The 20867-nt window shown below is 44.8% G+C and overlaps 2 protein-coding genes across 2 annotated transcripts; one reads left to right on the plus strand and one right to left on the minus strand.

Moving 5' to 3' along the window:
- Positions 1-4974: 4974 nt before the first annotated feature.
- Positions 4975-8663, minus strand: POMK (protein O-mannose kinase). Its single transcript, XM_026116672.2, has 2 exons — positions 8044-8663; positions 4975-7485 (listed from the first exon to the last, which is right to left on the minus strand). Exons 1-2 carry the CDS (start codon positions 8329-8331, stop codon positions 6712-6714), a joined length of 1062 nt encoding a protein of 353 aa, XP_025972457.1. The 5' UTR covers positions 8332-8663; the 3' UTR covers positions 4975-6711.
- On the plus strand, positions 8656-20850 carry HGSNAT (heparan-alpha-glucosaminide N-acetyltransferase). The gene is made up of 17 exons (XM_064510266.1): positions 8656-8904; positions 9083-9219; positions 9709-9830; positions 10754-10823; positions 11444-11513; positions 12489-12595; positions 13064-13140; positions 13767-13797; positions 14719-14879; positions 15417-15529; positions 16361-16482; positions 17040-17166; positions 17322-17408; positions 18339-18416; positions 18558-18628; positions 18779-18891; positions 19524-20850. Exons 1-17 carry the CDS (start codon positions 8698-8700, stop codon positions 19703-19705), a joined length of 1875 nt encoding a protein of 624 aa, XP_064366336.1. The 5' UTR covers positions 8656-8697; the 3' UTR covers positions 19706-20850.
- Positions 20851-20867: the final 17 nt, after the last annotated feature.

Genomic DNA, 20867 nt, shown 5'->3' on the forward strand with positions numbered 1-20867 from the left:
ACTCCAGACAGCTAATTAGCACAGTTTCACAGGGATTTTAAACAGTTTCTCAGTAAATTGAGGCTCTTCGTTTTAGCATGTTAAACTTTTCTCCTAGCAGGCCTGACAAGAAAGCATTACAAGTCTGTGAAAGAAAGTAGAAAGAATAAGGACAAGTAACTTGGATATTCTTATATTTCACTACCGCCTATAGACCTCAGTTGAGATCAGGCTGTCTTGTACCGGATATAGAGAAGTTGTATTTAAGGTGTATCTAAAGGCACTCTGTAGCTTGAGTCTGGACAACCAGGGAACATGCTGGAGCACCCCAGGACTCTGCACGCAGTACCCTACCTGCGCTCTCAGCTTTCCTTCCAGAGGAAACCAAGGACTGCATCTATGAAGCACAACTTTTGGTCTCAAGGTTCTCACTGCAGTCTCCACCACCCAGGAGGAGACCCTGCCTCACTCAGCAGGTGCTTGCTTTGTTTGTTTTAATTAAATGTTCCATTTAAGGCTCAGGTAATCCACACACCCCAACCTAGAAACACAGACAAAGATTTCCTTCCCCCACATACCTCTCTGAAGTTAGCAAAAAGTTAAGATTTTCTGTGGATAGGACTGGGTTGGGTTGGGCTGGACTATAGGAAGAAACATTATGGTTGGAGCTCTTGTGAGGGTGATAGCCCTGCAAACTTGAGAAAAGGGTGGGGGGGCTCACTGGCTGTGGGATGCTTTTCCCGCTTGCTGGCCTTTAGCAATAGGAGCTGTGGTAGTGTAGGTCTTTTGTGTGACTTGAGGAACCTGGTTCAACTGCCAGAGTTGGTAGTCTATAATCCTTGGTTAACTTGTCTTGGTGCATTGTCATTTCCTTTTATGGCTTGGGCTCTTATTTCAGATTTATGCTCTTGAACATCTTCAGAAATCAGAATCTAAGCTCTCTTCTTTACACATGTAAAACCTTTCCGAGCTGAGTTTGAGATGCTTTGAGACTACATTAGCTGAGGAGAGGACTGAGGTGGGAGGTGGTTAAAAAGCACGCTCTGATTTCAGTTGTTGTAGTAACCAGCCTTCTCTGCTCTGCAGTGAGGGCTGCTCACTAAGTCCATTCTTCTGCCTCCACCCATCATAAGTTCTTTCAAAGTTCACAAGTAATTAAAGCAGCTCAGCTTGATGTGGATATATCCTCTGGAGACCAAGCCTGCTTTGCAGGGTGCTTGCTCAGCCTTAGTAGCTTATGCTTGGGCCTCAATGCCCACGGACTGAGGTAATTCTGCAGTGCTGATGTAGAGGGTGCTTTTCACTGGGAGTCATTGCCATTCCCTCACTTTCTTGTGGTGACAGACCTGGAATGTGAGATTAATCTCAAAACTGGAATGAGTCAGAAGGCTGTAACCGATAGAGGTATGGGAACTGTCAGGTTTTAGCACATTAAGCAACGCATAGTTATGGACCTAAATCAGAACACAAGCCAGATCCCACAGCTTCAGTGAGACAGTGCTGTTGAAATCAGAGCAGAGACAGGCCTTGCAGTTGTAGCTATGTACATAATGCATGGTCCGTGTAAATTGTAGAGCTTATTTGTTGGTAGCTTGCATGAGGTGGGACAGGACAAACAATGCTGGTGTATGCTGTGAATGCATGAGGAGAACATCGGTTGTTTTCTGCTGCTTGTAGGTGAAAGGCTGTCATTTTTTGTTATGCTTGAATGGCTTCTGACCTCTGGGATCCTGGCCTGTGACCTAAGCATGTAGGCATCAAACAAATAACACGTAATAACATACAGCATTGGCATAAGCTCTTCTGGCAAAATGTAGCTAATGTGGACCCAAGCTTAGTGGCTATATTTTCAGCATTGCACAGTACTAAATAAGCTTGGGGAATTTCAGCTGTGGGTCAGACACAACCCTTTGCAGGAACCAGCTCTTAGGGAGACAAATACATAGCTGTGTGATTTAATTTAAAAAAATGAATCTTTTTCAAAAGTGGGAACCTTGATCATTCCACAGAGAAATCTACTATGTACTTAATAAAAGCACATGCTTTAGTTCCATAGATTTATCGAGAGCATTGCTGAAAAGGGTCTGCCAGCTCTACAAGAAAAAAAAATATCACTTCATAGAAGTCCTTAGCATCCACCAACTACTATGAATTTAACTGATGAATATTTAACAGCTTTGAAAATCCAGTTAGTTCATGTCCAGAATGTGAATGCTGGAATCTGACATTAAGCTCTTTCTTTCAAAAATTATAGCCAAAGATTATCTGAAGCTTTATTTAAATTTGTGTGTGTGTGTGCATCTATATATAAATACATATAATTTTTAATGGATTTTGAGTTACTCAGAGCTAAACAGAATCAAAAATTGCTGAGAAATGAGCATCATTGTAATGTAAATGTATTCAGCATTTAATCCTGATAAGCCCTGGATCGCAGACTTTAGAACACTAACAATTATTGGAAATCATGTGGTAAACTCAAGTACATAGTATTTCAATTAAAAGAAAACCATAAAATCCTTTTTCTTTTTTTAAAAATACCATCTAACATATAATTTATTTGGATGAACTCTACAACTATACACATTATATCATGCTAGAAGAACTTCAGAACCACTCTTTTCTTGTTCCCAGGGACTCTCAGCTGTTGGTAAGACATTACAGTTATAATGATAGAATCAGTTTACAGTTGCGAGTTCTGCCAAATATCTCACAATTGTATTTTGCAAACAGCACTGCCTCTGTTTCTCAGAGATAATAATCTGATGTTTTGTTTATGTGGCACCAAAGGAAAATATTGTTTTAGAACTGTGGTAGAATTTCAAAAAGTTTGTGTGGTACTCTAAACTTCTGATACATTTAATAGTTACCACTCCATCAAATACAGAATACCATGAACTTTAAAAGTATCCCTCAAAATAAGAAAAAGGGGGAAAAAAAATCTGTTCAATTAAATAGGATACATCCATTTTATTTGCTCAGCATTTATCCAGACCTACACAGCAGCCAATGTGTATATGCATACAATAATTCTTATGTCTGATAGAGTCAAATGTACAGATGAGTTGCCATAAAGGCTGCTCACCTGTACAGGGTTTAGGATTATGGGACTATGTTTAGGATGTAATTTAAAACATACAGCACACAAAAAGAAACACTACATCAGACTTTAGCTACTTAGAAGCCTACTGGCAGCAACAACAGAGCATGACTTCACACTTTTTCAGGCAATTTGGGAAGAGAAGCAGCATTACCTTGACAGCACTATTCCTTGGATGATCCTGGGAGGAAAAGGGAAGGGGCAGTGGGTTCAGACTGAACCCCTACTATACTGTGAGATGGTCTGTTTCCATTCTGTATCCTGTGGTACAAACCATACCTGATAAGGCCTAAGCCTTATGGGGAAATCAGGTGGGAATTTGTTCTGGCAACTGGCAACTGCAGAAGAACAGGGATAGAGCTGGCACAGCCTATACCACTAGTGGGCCCAGGTGCCCTGACACAGCTGGCACCTGCATGCAGACTGTCAGCAGGTTCAGCTGATGTGTCCTAGGTCTCCCCGCCTCCTCCACTGCTCAGGGCAGAGCAGTGTCCCAGGAGGTTGCAGCTTGGGAGCTCTTTCCTGAGGCTGGGAGACAGCCTTTGCTTTGGCTCTCTCTCCAACTGGCTGGATAGGGAGGACAGGAGGCGCTGCTGGGCTGCCGCAGGGACGGCAGATAGGGCACAGCCCAGGAGGGAAGGGCAAGGTGGCATGGGGGATCACTAACCTTCAGGAAAGGGTTGTGCTCTCCCTGAGCGAGGGGCCAACCCAAGGCCTTTGTCTCAACAATGGCAGCAAAATTCCCTTGCCACCACAAGCCCTGTGATCACTGACACCAGCTCTACCTTCACACTGGCTGCCCTGGGTAGTTTGGGGAGCCTGCTCTGAAGCTTCCTGCAGGAGGCAAGCATGAGTGGCAGTCCTGCCCCCTTTGTCGCCTATCTCCCTGGGACCAGCTCCTTTGTCTAGGCTTTTGGGGTGACAGAAGAGGAGCAGAGATGCAGTAGGAAGCATGGCAGTAACCATCCCAGGTGTTCAGGAGAAGCATCTTTCTAGGGAGAGGGCAGGGAATGTGGCGCCCTTGATTTGAGCTTCAGATGAGAATGCAAAAGCAGTTTTTGAGGGTAGGCAGAGCCGTGGCAGTGGTCATGGCAGGGAAAGTCACATCCGCCGGCTCCAGAGACAGGTGGAACATCATCCTTAAAGATGGCCAGGGAGCATACGAGGAGAGAGGAGTCCACAGGTCTCCCGCTGCAAAACAGGACTCTTCCTGATCTTCATCTTTTGACATTTGCCACCAGACATGTAAGAACTGCTCGTACTGAGGCAGCAAAAACCCCAACGTTTATCCAGAGCTGTCATTGATGGTGAGAACTGGAATGGCCAGCAGAGAGAATTGGGAAGAGGGGAGGCAGCTGCATGTAGGACTGTACTGCCTCTCTTTTTCCTGCTTCATGAAGCCCTGCCTATGCTCCAATTTTTGGGAAACAGCTCTTGGAGAAAAGAACTGGAAATAATGGAAGGACAGTATTAAGATGTGGAAGGGTTTAGTTGGGAAGAACAGAAGGAAGGGGAGGTTGCAAACTCTTCTGACTTTACTGAAAGGCTGGAAGGTGATGACACCGGTACTTGTTTGAGATTGGACCAGGTTAAGATTAAAAGGGAAGGTAAAATACATGACTACCGTGAACAAGTCATAGGGAAGGTGGCCCCTTCATCTGACAGGAGTCACTCCTACTGACAGCCCTTACATCTGCTTTGTTATGACAGACTTCCTAATGCAAACAATGCAAAGTACTGGCTCCAAGGCCAGTTCCTGGCTATGTTTAGTCACCAGAGACTGTAACTGCTAATAACTAAAGCTAAACTGATTTTTATGCTGCCATCTAGTGTTCCCATATAGACAGGAACAACATTCAACAACAAAAAAAGGAATTTTCTCAAGCTCCATAATGCTCTGTTCAGAACAAACGTAATTTATTCACTGTTGAAGTACAAGGCTGGACAAGACACAAGCTGAGTGGGAAGGAAAAGGGAAGAGACATGCAGAGGATCCAAAGCTCAGGGTGAATGTTTAGTGAAACACCATTTTAATTTGTAACTGTTTCATCCAGGAACAGACAAAGACATCTCCAGTGCAAGATAATTATTCAGAACCAGAATTTGTCCCAATTTATTCTTTGCTCTGTGAAATTAATATGGATGCTTGCAAGGTGCAACAGTACACAACAGAGCAAGAACCCAAGCAGAAGCTTGTCTTAACCAAGAGACTAGTATAAGAAGCTTGGCAGGTTCTTCTTATTTGTCCTTGCTACTCTCATAAAAGGCAAATGCTGTGTTTACTTCAGTCATCAGATGCTGATATTTCTTTCAAGTATACATAATAGCTAACAAGATGTAATAAGATGCTGCTGGTGGTACATGCAAAGGATCTGACTCTTAGCCTTCACCAAATACTTTTCCAGCTGTTTCACAGCCTGGATTCATGCTGGAATGGCAGAACTCTGATTAACCCTATTAATAAATGGGGCAAACAGCACATTTCTTTTCATCAAGCTTCTTTAAGGTGCTTTGAGTCAAAGTCCAATCAAACGTGAAGCGCCCAAAATCACTAGTCTCTTCTGAGACCCTGACTTCTCAGCTTTGCTTCCTGACAACCTGAGCAGAAGGGCTGCCAGCAAGAGGTCTGCTAGTTAGGACCGCACAACTGGGAAATGGCAAAATCAGGTAATTCAGGAAAGTAAAATGGTTGCAGGAAAGGAAAGCTATAATGAGCAACTTTTAAAGCACTCCTGCTGGCATTCTGTGGAATCAGGTATATTTAGTCATTTGCAGGAAAGTTTTCCCATTTGTAATAAAATTTTAGTAGCAATAGAACACACATGCATTTGAACATAGTGTATAAAAATTGACAGCATGTTCTCAGTTATAATGTGACTTGTCTGGATGAAGGGGAACATCAGCACAAACTCCTCAGCAGAAAGGACAATGTACTTCTTCTCTACTTACAAATTAGCACTCAAGTCAAGACCAATGTGAAAGTTGTCACAGGCAGGCCCTTAGGTCTTTCGAAGACCTAGTCCATGGAAGTCACAGCTCACCAAAATGTGAGGTGAACTGAAATACTCCCTTCTGACTGACCCCTGCTTTAGCTGCCTGGGGAGGTAAGTGAGGACTCTGTGGTTAGGTGATATGCGAAAGACCACCTTGTTGAGAGGGGACAGCTGCTGAAGTCAGCACAGAGCTTGTAAGGGGCACTCTTGGGTGAGTGCAGTTTGGGTCAGTCTCTGCTCTCCAGTCCTCTGCCAATCACTTCAAGTGGGTCAACATTTTTTTTTTCTTCAAACTTTCCCAGTAAAAATAGACTTCTTCTAAAAAAAAAAAAAAAAGAAAATTTTTACATAAATGTTTTAAAAGAAAATTTCTGGGTTTTGAGGAAAACATTTCTCCCGCCATACCCACACAACTTCATTTCTCTTCCTTCTCCTCCTTCCCAATGATAGATAAAACATGCCAATGGGAAACTCACACAGCTCCCAAAGTTGCGTGGAATTTTTTTTTAATCGAAAGATAAAAGTACAAGTTCAGTGGTTCTTATCTTTTCAGTTTGGGGGAATAGAGATTTTGCTCTAGTATAGTCTTCAGGCAAGCTAAATAAATAGGAAGGACACCAACTTCAGTCCAGTGATTCACTACAACATTTCCCTAGTACCAGGCATGGCAGCCTCCCGAATAAGCAGAGTCAAAACTTTCCTGTAGGTGTCTAAGACCTCTTGAGCAGAAGGCCTTTCAGCTGGATCCTTCTTCTTACACGCTGCATGGATGTCAAATAAATGCAGTCGTGCAATGTCACTCCCTTCTACGTGGCCCAAGAAAAAATTGGAGACCTCAGGGATTTTCCATATGTCTGTTTTTTCATCATAGGGGGGCATGAGGTCATCATCAAATGGCACCTCTTCTCCATGGGGCCAATGCTGCTCAGGCGCTACAAACTCGCCCTGGAGCTCCCGATGACCACACTTCACCAGGATGCCAGCACTCCTGTTCACAAGCGGCAAAGCATCCAAATCATTTACCAGGATGTGAAAGTCACTTGTGAGGAGATACTGAGAGAGCACCTTGTCCAGGTCATTAGAGTCACACATCACTAAGGTGCCCAAGGGACTGCTGTGCAGAAAATGAATGATGCTCACGTAGTCTATAGCAAGCATGAACCTGCGATGCCAAGTGTTCAAGTCCCTGTACTTGGGCATGTGCAGAGTTTCATTCAGGCCCCTCAGGGAGCCTAGAGGATGGTACTCCGTGAGAATTGTGAACTGCTGCTCACAGTAGCCAAGCAGTCGGACGACGTGCTTGCTCTGTAGTGCTTTCAGCATCTTCAGTCCGTGGAGAAAGTCCTCCTGCAGCTCTGGGTTGGTGAGCTGTGAAAGGACCACTTTGTTTTCCTTCCATTCAGAAAGAAAGACCTGAGAACATGCAAGAGACACATAAGATGTGTGGAGCCTTCTCCAATTACAGTTATCAGGCATAGTCCTATGTTAACACATGACAGTGTTCAGACAGCATGAAGCCTTTAGGTAGGCCCACATAACAGTCACAGCAGGACCTTAGTGACATTGTAATTACAGTATACAGTACATCATGATTTCTAAAGTTTTCCTCTGGAATGGGCTATACCGATGAATTAAAGGATCAAAGGATTTCATCCCACCCAGTTTGTATCAGCCAGTCTTTATCTGCCATGATTGTGTCATACCCCACAAGCACTTCACCTGTCTCAGTGATTTTGCCTGCATAGTTGGATGCCTTTGGATGCAAGTGAGGTAGAAACTGGCCCCAGGACACGTTCTCTTACCTCTTTGACATACCTTACTGAAGGCATAGTCCTCTGGATGTCTACAGCAACTAGCTGCTGTGGGGACTATAACAGCAGCATAGGCATTAATCAGCCAGCAAACACTGCAAGCTGTTATTACTCTCACAGGTTTTTCCATGGGGTGGAGAGAAAGGAAAACCAAACTCACCTTTTTCACAGCTCCTTCACCAACACATTTGAGTTTCCTTACTTCCTTATTTATGGCTTCGCAGGACAGCCACGGGGAGCAATTCTTCACTGGTCCTAATTTGAAGTACCCAAAAGGGCAGAGGCTGGGGTCCGTATCGGCACGTCCAGAAGAGCCATAAAAATTGTTGAGGTAGAGATAGAGAAGGCCGTTAAGGAGCAAGACAGTCACCAGTAGCAGCACCAGCAAGACTGCAGGTACCTCCCTTTGGGGAGACTCTCTTTTAATGAAGTGCGATTTCTTTTCCATGGCCCGGCCTTCTACATTCTCTGTGAAAGATGCACACGCACGAGTTGGCAGGAGAAGCCTAGGGATGGCTGTCTGCAGGGCTTTCTCGCTGCAGGCTGTGCCATGGCCTTGCAGACGCTGTAACCCCGAGTGGAGAGAAGCTCCCCAGCGCAGCGGGAGCGGGCGTGAAAAGCAGCTTGGGGTCTGACAGCTGCCTCAAGGTCTGGCTGCGGCTTTCCGAGCAGCGGGCTCCCCTGCGCGGGGGGCGTTTGAGCAGGGGTCTGGGCGCTGCGGAAAGAGCGGGGGGGGGAGCCGGGAGGGAGGAGGCGCCTGGTGCGTTGCTTCCCGGCGCGGGAGCGGGGCCGCCCCGGGGCGGAGCGTGGCGCCATGGCGGCGGCGGTGGCGGCGCTGCTGGCGGCGGCGGCGGCGCTGCTGGCGCCGGGCCCCCCGTGGGCGCACGGCGAGGACCCGCCGGCCGCCGGGCCCCCCGCGGGGCCGCCGCGGGGCCGCATGGACCAGGCACTGCTGCTCGTCCGCAACGCGCTGCCCGCCGAGGGCCTGCGGCTCTCTGCCGCCTCCGCCGCCTGCCACCAGGTCAGCGGCCCCACCGCCTTTTCCCCTTTCTTACCCGCTCCCGCCAGCGGAAGGCTTGCATTGCTTGCTAAGCAGGATCCTCCTTTCCTTTCAAATCACGAGGCGGCAGCCCACCGTGCGTGGTACAGTCAGCTCCCATTCTGTTTCTGGGCCCTCACTTGTCTCTCTCCTTTCCTAGTGCTCCTATCAGTTTCTGGCCTTCATCCCGGCGAGCAATGGGAGCTTGAGAAAACCAAGCGTGACGGTGGCCGTGGATACCCAACATCCGCTCACCCTGCTGCTCGATGGCTTTTCAGAAGACAGAGAGCTCTGCAAGTAGGTGGCTCATCCCTGGATAACACTAGGATAGCTGCCTACTATATCTATTTTTTTTTTCCTCCAGCTGTGCACTTAGGATTTAGGTGCTCATCACCCCCTTTTTCCTGACTGTTTAGGCCTAGAAGTCAGCCTTCCCCACACTGCTGTAACTGTGGCTTTCATTATAATCGCACTGAAAGGTTCTAGGTGCAAGCAGGAGCCAAAATGGTACGTGCTGTGCCAGCATGCATGTGTGCCTAGTTTATCTTGCAGAGAGGCCTCAGTGCAGGCAAGTGATGCAGGAGGGAGTGCGGGCGAACAGCATGCATGCTGGGCTTGTGGAGGGTAACCCTGGCAAAGGTGGGACCAGGTAGCTCCTTGCTACATCAGTCTTTTAGGCCAAGTTTTCAGTTTGCCTTTTCTACAAGCATTCAGACTTAGAGTACCCAAATGCTGCTGTGGCACCAGCACTTGCTCAGCAAGTTCCATTTCCTTCATCCTTTCCAGGATTCATTATCACTTTGGAGAATCTGGCAATTATTCCCTTGAGGTAAAGACCCTAAGTAGAAGCACCCAAACTGTTTCTTGTGACCTAATCATCAATGAAGACCCTATCAACAGCTACCTCCGTATGTAATGCTCTGTTTTCCCCTTTCATTGTACAATTTGCATGTCTCATGGCAAAACTGACTTCATAAAAGCCCTTGCAGCCAGCTGTGCTGTGCTGAAGATGTGTCATGGGCCTGCTTCTCTTCTCTCTCAGCTTGTTACCTCCTTATGTTTTACACCACTGCCCTGAGGCCCTGACCAGGTTCAGGACTCTCACATGAGATACTGTACAGTGCAGCTTTTTTTGGAGCAGGGATTAGTCCAGAAAAATCAGTGGATATGTGTCTGGAAGGAGACATTTTAGTAGCTAGCTCCTGTTGCCCTGCATGTGTATGTATGTACGCAGGACCCTCCCTCTTCTTCCCTCTGTCCTGCTTCTCCCACAAGATGGAAACAATTCATGCAGTGTTTGGATTTTTTTTTAATTTTAAACCTGCTGTCTTGCTTTTTTGTTTGTCTGTTTTCCAGGGCTGTTTTAAATGACGATCAACATTTTTTCCATTATTTTTCTTTTTATTAGATTATTCTCCAGTTCTTCCAGTTCTCTGACTATAAAGAAAAATCCTCCATGCTTGCCAGCTTGGTGTATTACCCTCTCCCATGGCCTCTTTGTATTGAAGCCTTTTCTAAATCTCTCTAGTTTCTTCTTCAGAATGTATGGCACATCATCTCTTTTTTCACCATTGCCTTGTGGTGCAGTGCAGTTTATTTTTCCTTGCTAATGCTGAGCTCTGCAGTCACTGAGCTGCACTTCAAAACTAGCCTATTTTTGTTTTCTTTTCCCTGGGACTCGGGCTGTGGATATGTATTGTGTGGAGAAGGTGGTGTGACGAATGGTGGATTGGGTTGGTTGTTGTGTTCATATCCCACACAGCCAGACCCAGGCTGCTGAATGGCTTTGTTAAATCAGATACAGAGTTTTCTTCTTCTCTCTATCATGCAGCTATTCTGTTTGCATTCCTGGTTTACATGGGGATCCTCGCTATCGTGATTGTTGGACGCCTTCTCATGAAGTAAGTGAGCCGTATTGTAACACCTGAAATGGGTACATGTGAAATGGGGCAGCTAGTTTAAAAGCACTCGTTGTAGTGTGATAGTGCTTCGGAGTCCCACTGGAGCCCTGCTTGCAGGTCAGCTCCCATCATCAGGTTGCTGTGCGCAGGTTACGCTGTGGTAGCTGCCCATGTGAGAATAAAAGCAGAGTGATGCAATTTCTGTTGAGAGGTATTTTACAGCCACGTAAGCTCATGCATAGAACACTTATTGCAGCGCAGCTGACATCTGCTGTAAGCTCACAACCCTGCCTCGCCCTGCCAAGATTCATGGGCTTAGCCCTGAATCAGCGATAGAAGTCAGTGGGATTTAAAGCATATTTAACATATGCAGTCTTCCATCCTGTGTGCTGAATGAGGTGAGTCGTCCTTGCCTGTAAACAACCTGAGAATAAAGCTCCGAAACCTGAGCTTGTAGTGTAGGAAGTGTACTTAACTGAGGTTGCAGGTACTGTATTGTGTATGTGACCTGGGAAAACAGAAATAGGGGCTGTCTCAGCTTTTGATTTATACTGCTGAATAGTTGATATGAGGATGAAATTGGCTATAAGGTACTTTTTTTAATTGTTACTAATTTTCAGAATTGATCCAGTCAGGAATTGGGTTTGCAAGAAACTGAATCCTAGAGAAACTGATCGTCTGATTAATTCCGTGAGTGACCACAGTATCCTTCATTTGCAGTCTGTAATGTTTCCACCTCAGAGTGAGTCACACTACCCTGGCATTTTGAGGCTCATTAATTACTGGTCTTGCTACCTGTGCGTGTGTTCCCTTTGGCAAATCTTTACTGAAGTCAGAGAGGCATTTTTTTGTCAGTGGAGAGTACTAGACTGGGTTTCCATGCAAGTTTAATGGATTCCCAGCAGAGCTCTTGCAAGTCTTGAACATCCAACTTTCTGCCCTGTTTAGTTCCACTGAAGGAAACATCTCACTGAAAACATTGTCTACTTCTGACACAAGCAGTGTAAGGGAAGGGAGGTAATGCCAGCTTTCATGTCTGCTTGCTGCACAGTAGGAATTCTACTGGGATCTACACTTGAGTCAAGATTTCTTTAGCAGCCCTAGAGCTGGCATTTCTATGTGCCATGTTTCGTACTGGAATATAGCAAGGTCATTGCCATCTGGGCTTCACATTTAGGAGGTCAGAACCTGACTGGATTCAAAAGATCTGGGAACAGAGCTCCTCAGTGATGTTTGTAGCTATTTTACAGCAGTGTCTGCTTCTTTATGCTATCGCTGGAGCTGATCAGAGTGATTTAGGGAACTAGACAAGAAAGAAGCCACTCCTGTTTTTGAAATAAGTTTCCTCCTTTTTCCTGCTGCTTTTTAATCAGTCTCACAGGCATAGGCTCTTTACACTGGACGATTGTTTCCACCCTGGCCAAAGGTGGAGTGTGAAACATCTGCATTTTTCTGACATGGAAGTTAATTGCAACATGGTGGAGCCATGAAGGAGTGAGAAATAGCAAGTGGGGAAGCAGAAGGAAGAGAAAGGTGGGGAGAACAGACAGAAACACAGTACTCAAAAGCCTGCAGGAACCTAAGCCTTAGTTTGCTGACTTCTGTTCCCTAGGCAGTTGGTGCAGCTTCTGACTTCCCCTTCGTGTGTCTGGTTTGTTCCCTAAGGAGCTCGGGTCCCCGAACAGAGCAGACTCCCTTAGCAGCGATCCCTCCCAGCATTTGTGGAGTGCTGTCTCTCGGCAGCGACTGCGTTCTCTGGACACGTTCCGAGGGTGAGCAGAGATTTTCCCCAAGAGCTGCATTTCCAAGGGAAATTGGATTTTGCAAAGGTGGTTTGACAGTGTATAAGTTTATGTAGAGGATGGACAGTTCAAGGGGGTCTATTTTAGTAGGAAGATAATCAGGGTTTTAATTCCTGGATTTTCTAAAACACTTTGAAGTTGAGCTCATCTGAGGAAACATTGAAGTTGCAGTGGAGGGTGGGAAGGAATAACCTCCGCTCAGTGTGAACATGCTATGTGAAGGAGCTTACTTTGGTTCATCACTACCAATGATCTTTGAAGTGCTGCCTCCCAGGAAGCAAAGATGGAAGCCTTGTACATAATCTTGCTTTAAAAATAAAATAAACCAGATTTACAGTTAGAAATGTTTTAATAGGGTAAACAGGAACTATGTGCTCATACATATGTATTTCACTGATATGCGGTACTTTCTGTATGTGTTTGTTGTTGTCTTTTTAGGCTCTCTCTTATAATTATGGTGTTCGTTAACTATGGAGGAGGAAAATACTGGTTCTTCAAACATGAGAGTTGGAATGGTAAAGTACAGCTGAGACAGTTATTCAATAGCAATATCTAGATATGGTTAGAACTGCAACTGGTGCAAAAAGCTGTGGCTCTGCTGAAGGCTAGGAAGCTGTGTCAGTATGCCTCAGCAGAGTGTCTGGCCCATCGACTAGTAGGAGAAGCACTATATAGTCCTTATTGCACAGTCATGGGATGGTTTCAAATCACAAACTATGTGTAACTTTTTTGTTTGTGACATATTTTCATATCTTTAACTTTCCTGTGTTGGACCGTAGCAGGGTCTAGTACCATGGTCAAGCCATGGTGCTTGATGCTGTGCAAACGTAATAGCCTTGGTTGGCAAGCCAGTGTTGAGGAGGTAGAGCACCATGTTACCCTAGTGGAAAACAGCAAGGTTCCCATCCATGAAATCCTTGCTGAGACACAGCTGTCAATTCTGACCCTATTTTTGAAGAACAGAAAAGCAGCAAAGCAAGATAATTAGCTGTTTATAAGTTCTGCTTATGATGTGTTTTAGATTTTGGGCTATCAGATATCTGCAAGCAGCCTGCAATTCCTCTGGAAACTCAACAATAACATTGTTAATATTTAGGAGAGTTTTGAGGCAAATAACCTGTTCTTCCTTATTTCTTTGTAGGATTAACAGTGGCAGATCTGGTTTTTCCATGGTAGGTCTTCCTGAAGAATAGTTCTTGTGCTGAGTGATGGTTGTGCGAAGAGTTACAAGGGGAACACTGCATGCACCTTGCACCCGTGGGGCAAGGGATTTGGAGGAGTGAATTTGTGTTGAACGTTTAATGGGAGTTACTCCTTCTAGATGACAGCATGGTCCTTATGAACTAGTAGAAGAGCAGAGTGCTTTCAGCTGCCCCGCATCCTTTTTTCTTCCTCCACACAAAGGCCGTGAGAGACCCAGAAGTATGAGAGAGGGCCACACTTCCAACAAAAGTGCAGTATTCCTGTGGAGCTCACTGCCACCCTATTTTATTAAAAACAGTTAATCTGGGAAGTTTCAAACCTAGACTGATGATGTATATCGATAATAAGAGTATCTAGAGTTAAAACACCCAAAGCAATTTTGCGTAAGCTAATCTCTTTATAACTAGGGAGAACAGTTCTATGGGGCAGCAGTTATCACATCCACCTCTAGCAGGCTTCTCTAAAGTATTCACTGGTTCTGGTTACTTCTGGAGATGGGAGTTGGACAGAGATGGACTGTGAGCCTAATCTAGTTGAGCAGCTTGTACTTTACTCCTCTGAAGATGATAACTTAATTCTGAGCAGTGTTATTTTTTTGGTAGCATATATGTTGCTGCAAAAATACCAAAATACAATTACTTTTCTGAACTTTCTCTCTCCAACTGACCAGTGAAGGATGTGGAAATGGCCCCATGATGCATGCTTGTCTGGAAATTCCTGGCAATCAGAGGAAACAAGTTGTCTGATTTCACTCAGTGCACCTAGATTTCTGTTGAGCCAATTTAGGATACTCTGTTACCCAGCATTATTGTTTGCCGTCTTGCATATGTGTGATGAGATGTCAAATGAGACAGCTGTCAGCTCCATTTCTGAACTGCTCTCTTGTCTAGGTTTGTGTTCATCATGGGGACATCAGTATCGCTGTCCCTGAGCTCCATGCTGAGATGGGGAAGTTCCAAGAAGAAGGTGCTCGGGAAGATCCTCTGGAGGAGTTTTCTGTTAATCCTGCTAGGAATCATAGTTGTGAATCCCAATTACTGCCTTGGACCATGTGAGTGGCACTTGCTCTCTTCCTTGTGTTTCTCTGATTGTTGCTCCTGCCACCTGGGCTGGGCTTAGGAGAGAAGGTAGTGTCAGCACTGCCATATGGATCATTTGGAAGGGTACAGTCCGATGGTATCCTGTAGAGTGCTTGTAATGACGAGCTGCTCAGTTCTGTGCTGCTGAATTTCCCATAGGTTTGGGTCAGGTTTGAATATCAGAGGCAGCTGATGAGCTAACACAGGCCAGTTTGCTTCTTTATTAGGTTTTAATAAATGTCAAACTGAAGCAGTACTTATAAAAGGCATCCCATCTGTACGAGACTGACCCCACAACTCTTTCTGTCCGACCACTGTGCCAGCTACTGTATGCCCTCATAGTGGTGGCTTTCCCAGGGTTATGACTTACGGAAAGTAGGGTGGTAGAGTGGGGGTGTCTCATGTACCTGCAGGTACTTTAGGTTTCAGCTTCCTCTGAAGAAGTGTAGCTTTCGTATTTACAGAGGTGCCCATGTTTGCTCCTCTTTCTCATTGCGTGCGTTTTCCAGTGTCCTGGGATAATCTGCGCATTCCTGGGGTGCTCCAGAGACTGGGATTCACATACCTGGTGGTTGCTGCTCTTGAGCTCCTGTTTACAGGAGCTGGGGCTGAGAGTGTGACGGTGAGTTATGTGCGGAGATGGCAAGTGATACTGGACTATAGCTCTAGGGCTTTTGCTGCTGTTTGGCACAGAGGACACATGAGAAACAAGAAAGTGTGCCATCTTCCCTGACGCGTCGTGCTGTGTGACCTCGTGTCTGGTGATAATTTTGTGTCCCATGCGACTGTCACACCACCGCAGAGGGCATCCCACATAATTGGCCTATCTGCCAAATCACAGACCAGGCTGGGCCGCAACTGATCTTTTTCAAGGATTATAAAGACTCCAGAGAATGTGCACCCATCTGTGTCCCAGTCAGCATCTTATCGCCTCTAGCTTTGCTGTATTTGAAAATTTCACTGATCCATTCTGACCATGCTCAGAAGCAAGCATTCCCAGGCACTTTTGATGCTTTTTTAATTTTTGTTCCCTGCCAAAGGAACCCGGGGACGGGCTAAGTCCAGGGACAGGACTGTGCCAAGTCCTATGGCCTCTGTTTTGTCCGGTTAAATTTGGCGATGGCTTTTCACAGCAGGGGAAAGTAATATTGCTTTTTGGCCTTTCTGGAGTCTGTTTTCCCAAAAGGCTTTTGTTCTACTCATGAATCAAAATTCCTTTTGACATTTTCCAAGCTCAAAAACATTGTGGGCTTTTGTTTTGTTTTCCCCCGAAGTAACTGAGTGTCTGGAAATTGTTTCTTAAGATGAAAGGTCCAATGTAGACTCCAATGTTGTGATGCCAACAGCTCCCTCTTGTATCTGGGGAACAGCCTGCCAGGAAATACAGGATGTCCCCCAGGGCATGGTCTTTACTTGCCAGTTAATACTTTCCTCCTCCCTCTGTCTCATACAGGAGATGCCATGTCCTGCTCTGCAGGATATTCTCCCCTACTGGCCGCAGTGGATTTTCATTTTGACATTAGAAGCGATTTGGCTCTGCCTGACCTTTTTTTTACCAGTGCCAGGTTGTCCCAGGTAAGATGTTGCGCTCAGAGTGCTTTCTATGGGGCATCAGTTTGTTTTTTCCTACTGAGCAGAAAATATGTTTCAGCATCTGTAGCCCTTAGTCTTAGGGAAGGACCCCAGCAGGGTCAAGGGTGAAAAACCTTTCTTTACTTTGGTACAGAATAGCTGGGGTTAGACGGGTGACATTCTTTCTAGCTAAAGAGGAGGCTTAAAATCTCCCTGAGGTCTGTGTTTGTAATATATGATTATCTCCATATCACAGCAGCCTCTGCCTTTGCTCCTGTGTGGATGAGCACCTGCAGAGCAGGCAGAGCAGCTGGCTGGATAGCCAGGGCTGAACTGGAGTGTCGCTTTAGGCTCCTGGTATTGCCTGTCCCCTCATTATCTATCATTATCTAGCATTATCAAAACAGGGAGTTCACTAGCCAACTGTCAGGTAGGACCTGTGTTACGCTGTGCGCAACTGGCCAGGAAACACATCTAGCATTTCTGGGCCAGTGGGCCACCTACTCTTCAGGTGGAGCGTAGCAATGCTTAGTGCCATAACCTGTTCGTTTCTGTCCTAGGGGCTACCTTGGTCCTGGGGGCATTGGTGATTTTGGAAAGTATCCTAACTGCACTGGAGGAGCAGCTGGTTACATAGATCGTTTGCTTCTTGGAGAAAAGCATATATATCAGCATCCCTCGTCAAGTGTAAATAGCTTTTGGTTTGTAGTATGAAGCTGCAGGCTAGCACTGAACACAGCTGTCAGCAGGGGCTTGGGAATGACATATGGACTGTGGAGGGAGATGGAAAAGAAAGGAGACTGGTTGTTTGCATACACTGTAATAAATGTTCTCTCTCTAAGGTGCTTTACCAAACAAACATGCCGTATGATCCTGAAGGCATCCTGGGAACCATAAATACCATTTTTATGGCATTTCTGGGATTGCAGGTACCTCTTTTCTTGTTCTTGGCTGTGTGTTGTAATGAGCAGATTTGAAGGTACCTTAGAGGTGGGGAGGCAGCTTGGGTTTGGGGTTCTTTTTTGTTTTGGTTTTTTTTGTATTTATGGCAGCAGCCACACCAGATCTAACAAAACAATTTCAAGAGCAGTGCTTTCAGGCCAACTCAGCCTGAGCCTCTGCTCACATCAGAGGACTGGAATCTAACCTGGCAGTAATTTGAGTTAGGTACTTCCAAGCTTTACTCTCAATTTCTGTAAGGGTTGGATACAAGCTCTCAAAAAGGCCACCTGGAAACTTTCTTTGCTTGTTGTAAGATTGGGTTGATGCTGGGAGCAGCCTGTCTGTGCATTTCTGAAAATAGGGCTAAAAGATGCAGAGACTTGACAGCCTAAACTTAAACATACAGTTTTGAAGGTCTTAACTGTAGATGTTCCTCATAGCTGATTTTCAGCTTGACACACAGTGCTGGCTGTCTCGCACCAGGGTTGTGCTCACCTTCCCAAGCAGGCCAGGGTGCTACGTGGCGCTGTGGCAAAGCCGTCTGGGTTGGTTTGACAGTCAACGTTGCATTGTACTTCATGCAGTCCCTGCCAAGGAATAGGAGATGGAGCTTCAGTGGCTTCATGTGAAAAATAACAAAGTTGCTTGTCCCATTCCTCAGTATTAATGTAGTAGGGAAGGGAGACTAGATGTACTTATCTTGCTAAGTGGGTTGCATTTTTATGTTTTTTCCATCTGTGGCCATTATCTGAGAAGAATTCCCGTTTTGAATCTTCAGCTGTTTAGTTAATTCATATAAACCCTATTGGTATTCTCTGTCCTAACACAGGTAGCCAGTGGAAAATACATCTGGCCTGCTATGTAGATGAAGTTACATTTCTGGGCACTAATTGATTTTTATATTCTTTTTATATTAGGCGGGAAAAATTATCTTGTTGTACAAAGACCAGCACAAACAAATTATGAGTCGATTCTTTATATGGAGCATAGTAATGGTAAGTCAGATACTTACTTTGCTTTGTGTAGTTTTATTAGGCAATTCTATAACAGGCATGTGTTTCTTAATGCAGCACAAACTTTCTATTTCTGAAACACGTTGCTGTTGTCACATAAACTTCAACAACTTATTATTTCAGGGAATTATTTCTGCTGCCTTGACAAAATGTTCTAAAGATGAAGGGTTTATTCCCATAAACAAGAACTTATGGTAAGCAAAGAGATACAGCTTTTAGTATGATTTTTATTAAGTACTATTTTATCTAGGAGACTGTTTTCCACTTTCTTGTGGAAGGAATATCACACTGTATGTCACACTGCTCTAAATAACCTTTTAAATTTCTACTAAAAATGTGTATAGGTCAATATCATACGTGACAACCATGAGCTGCTTTGCCTTCATCCTCTTATTGCTGATATATTACCTGGTGGATGTCAAGAGACTGTGGTCAGGTGCTCCATTTTTCTACCCAGGTCAGTGAAATCAAGACAGAAAACCTACTACTTCCAATTCTTTCTGGATTGATACTATCCTATTATGTTTTCTGTACTTCCCTTGACTTTAAGAGGTAGGATTTAGAATGAAGTGCCCCGAAGGGAATGGGAAGATGAGTGGGGTGATGACAATGGTGTCTTTATTTCCTACCAGAAATTGCGGAACTTTGAAGGGCATTGGGCATTTGTTCGTAACTGCAATAGATCTGGCCAAATAGGTTGGCACTCAGTCGCTTTGAAGACAAATTATTTAACTGTGATAGTTCTTGTCAATAAAATTGTAGGAGTACTGGTTTGGTTGTATTTTGAATTTAGCATCTTGGTTATCCGTATTTCTTTTTTATAAATGTTTGGAGAGGGCAAAAACCCCTCAGACTGCATATAAAAGTACTCTGCATAGCATCTTTGGGGCAAATAAGGTTAATAATCAAAACTTAGTAGTACTGGAAGTCAGGATAGGAGAAGGGTGGTGGCAAAGTGATTAGCTGTTGCAATTAGCTGTTGTTGTGTCATTGCCACTCCGTTCACAAGCCTGGCATGCCTCTGCCTGCTAATTGCGAGGCAAGCTTATACCTGTTCTTTCTGATGGTATGACCTATGCTTACTTTCAGGAATGAATTCAATCCTGGTCTACATTGGACATGAAGTATTTGAAAACTATTTCCCTTTTAAGTGGAAGATGCAAGACAGTCAATCCCACGCAGAGCACCTGACTCAAAACCTTACTGCAACAACTCTTTGGGTCATAATATCTTATGTACTCTACAGGAGAAGGATATTCTGGAAAATCTGATGGAGGTGGTCAAGGTGTAGTGGGCAAAGATTCTGATGGGGAAAGCAAGTAAGGTGGGTTAGCCTGAAATCTTGCCACTTCTGCTAGGCTGTATTACTAAAAAGGGATCCTAGTTCAAATTCACAATTCCATGGAAGTTGTCTTCACAAGTTTCATGTGACCTAAGGGACCGTATTTTCCTATTTAGCAAAAAGTTACTAACCTACTGCAGCTTTTCCATCTATTTCTGTTTCCTGCATTTTGTATATATTTTATTGATCTCTCTTTTGTATAGGTAAACTGAATATAATGCAACAGTTGGGCAGTTAAGACAGCCTGACGGTGCTCACAAAGGGAACTACAAGGCATCTGGGGTGGTGATTGTGAGCGATTATCCGACAGTGGTAGCAGTTGTTGCATCTGACAAGGCCCCAACTCGCATGGTCTAGGGTTTGTAAAAACTCCTGGCATTTGCAGCATCCTGGCACCACTCTGGCTACTGGCACAAATTTAACTTTGCTTTTTGACTCAGGAGCACTGGATGTGTCCTCAGCCCTGCACTTGCGCACTGAGGTGCACAGACTGTCTGGGAAAGCTCACGGTTACCTGTGTGCTACAGAGAGAAATGACTCAGCTGGTATTTCTTTGCTGTGCTGTCACTAGGTCTTGTATCAAAGCTCTGGGTTTAAGGTCCTGCTGAAACCTGTTGCCAAAGATCTCTTCTAATGAGTTATTAATTGGCATGTAACTGCTACCCTGGTGGGTTTAGCAGCCTGTGTGTGAATGTTGTGGGCCTTTGTGTTACACACCTCTAGCATAGATGAGGTCTTAGTTTTGTGTGCTACACTCTAAGAGTGCAGAAAAACCGTTTCCTGTTGACTTTTATGGAATCACTTTGATACTACCAAAGTTCAAAGCAGTCCTCTTTATAAATTGGATTTATGTAAAGGCCCTGAAACTAAAACCCAGCAATATGAAGATACTTGGAGGAAGTTAACAGGCAGAATTCAGCCAAAAAGGAAGAAGGAGATAACAGGCCGAGTAAGTTCAACATAAAAAGGGAAAAAAAAGGGGGTGGGGGTTAAAAGTGTGATAGTTCCCGGAAACTCAAGAAATTCAGTCATGCTGTGATTTCCAAACTAGTGCTAATAAAAAGCCTGAAAGAATCCACTATGTTCTTTGT

This window comes from Dromaius novaehollandiae, chromosome 4 (genome assembly GCF_036370855.1).
Source record: "Dromaius novaehollandiae isolate bDroNov1 chromosome 4, bDroNov1.hap1, whole genome shotgun sequence".
Lineage (NCBI taxonomy): Eukaryota > Metazoa > Chordata > Aves > Casuariiformes > Dromaiidae > Dromaius > Dromaius novaehollandiae.

What these genes read in the sequence shown, in the direction of transcription:
- POMK (XM_026116672.2), bottom strand. Translation starts at nt 8,331, where the DNA reads ATGGAAAAGAAATCGCACTTCATTAAAAGAGAGTCTCCCCAAAGGGAG. An exon ending in GTGAAGGAGCTGTGAAAAAG is followed by an intron (nt 7,486 to 8,043) that starts GTGAGTTTGGTT and finishes GCATGTTCTCAG; the next exon opens with GTCTTTCTTTCTGAATGGAA.
- HGSNAT (XM_064510266.1), top strand. Translation starts at nt 8,698, where the DNA reads ATGGCGGCGGCGGTGGCGGCGCTGCTGGCGGCGGCGGCGGCGCTGCTG. An exon ending in CAAACATGAGAGTTGGAATG is followed by an intron (nt 13,141 to 13,766) that starts GTAAAGTACAGC and finishes ATTTCTTTGTAG; the next exon opens with GATTAACAGTGGCAGATCTG. An exon ending in TGGCATTTCTGGGATTGCAG is followed by an intron (nt 17,409 to 18,338) that starts GTACCTCTTTTC and finishes TTTTTATATTAG; the next exon opens with GCGGGAAAAATTATCTTGTT.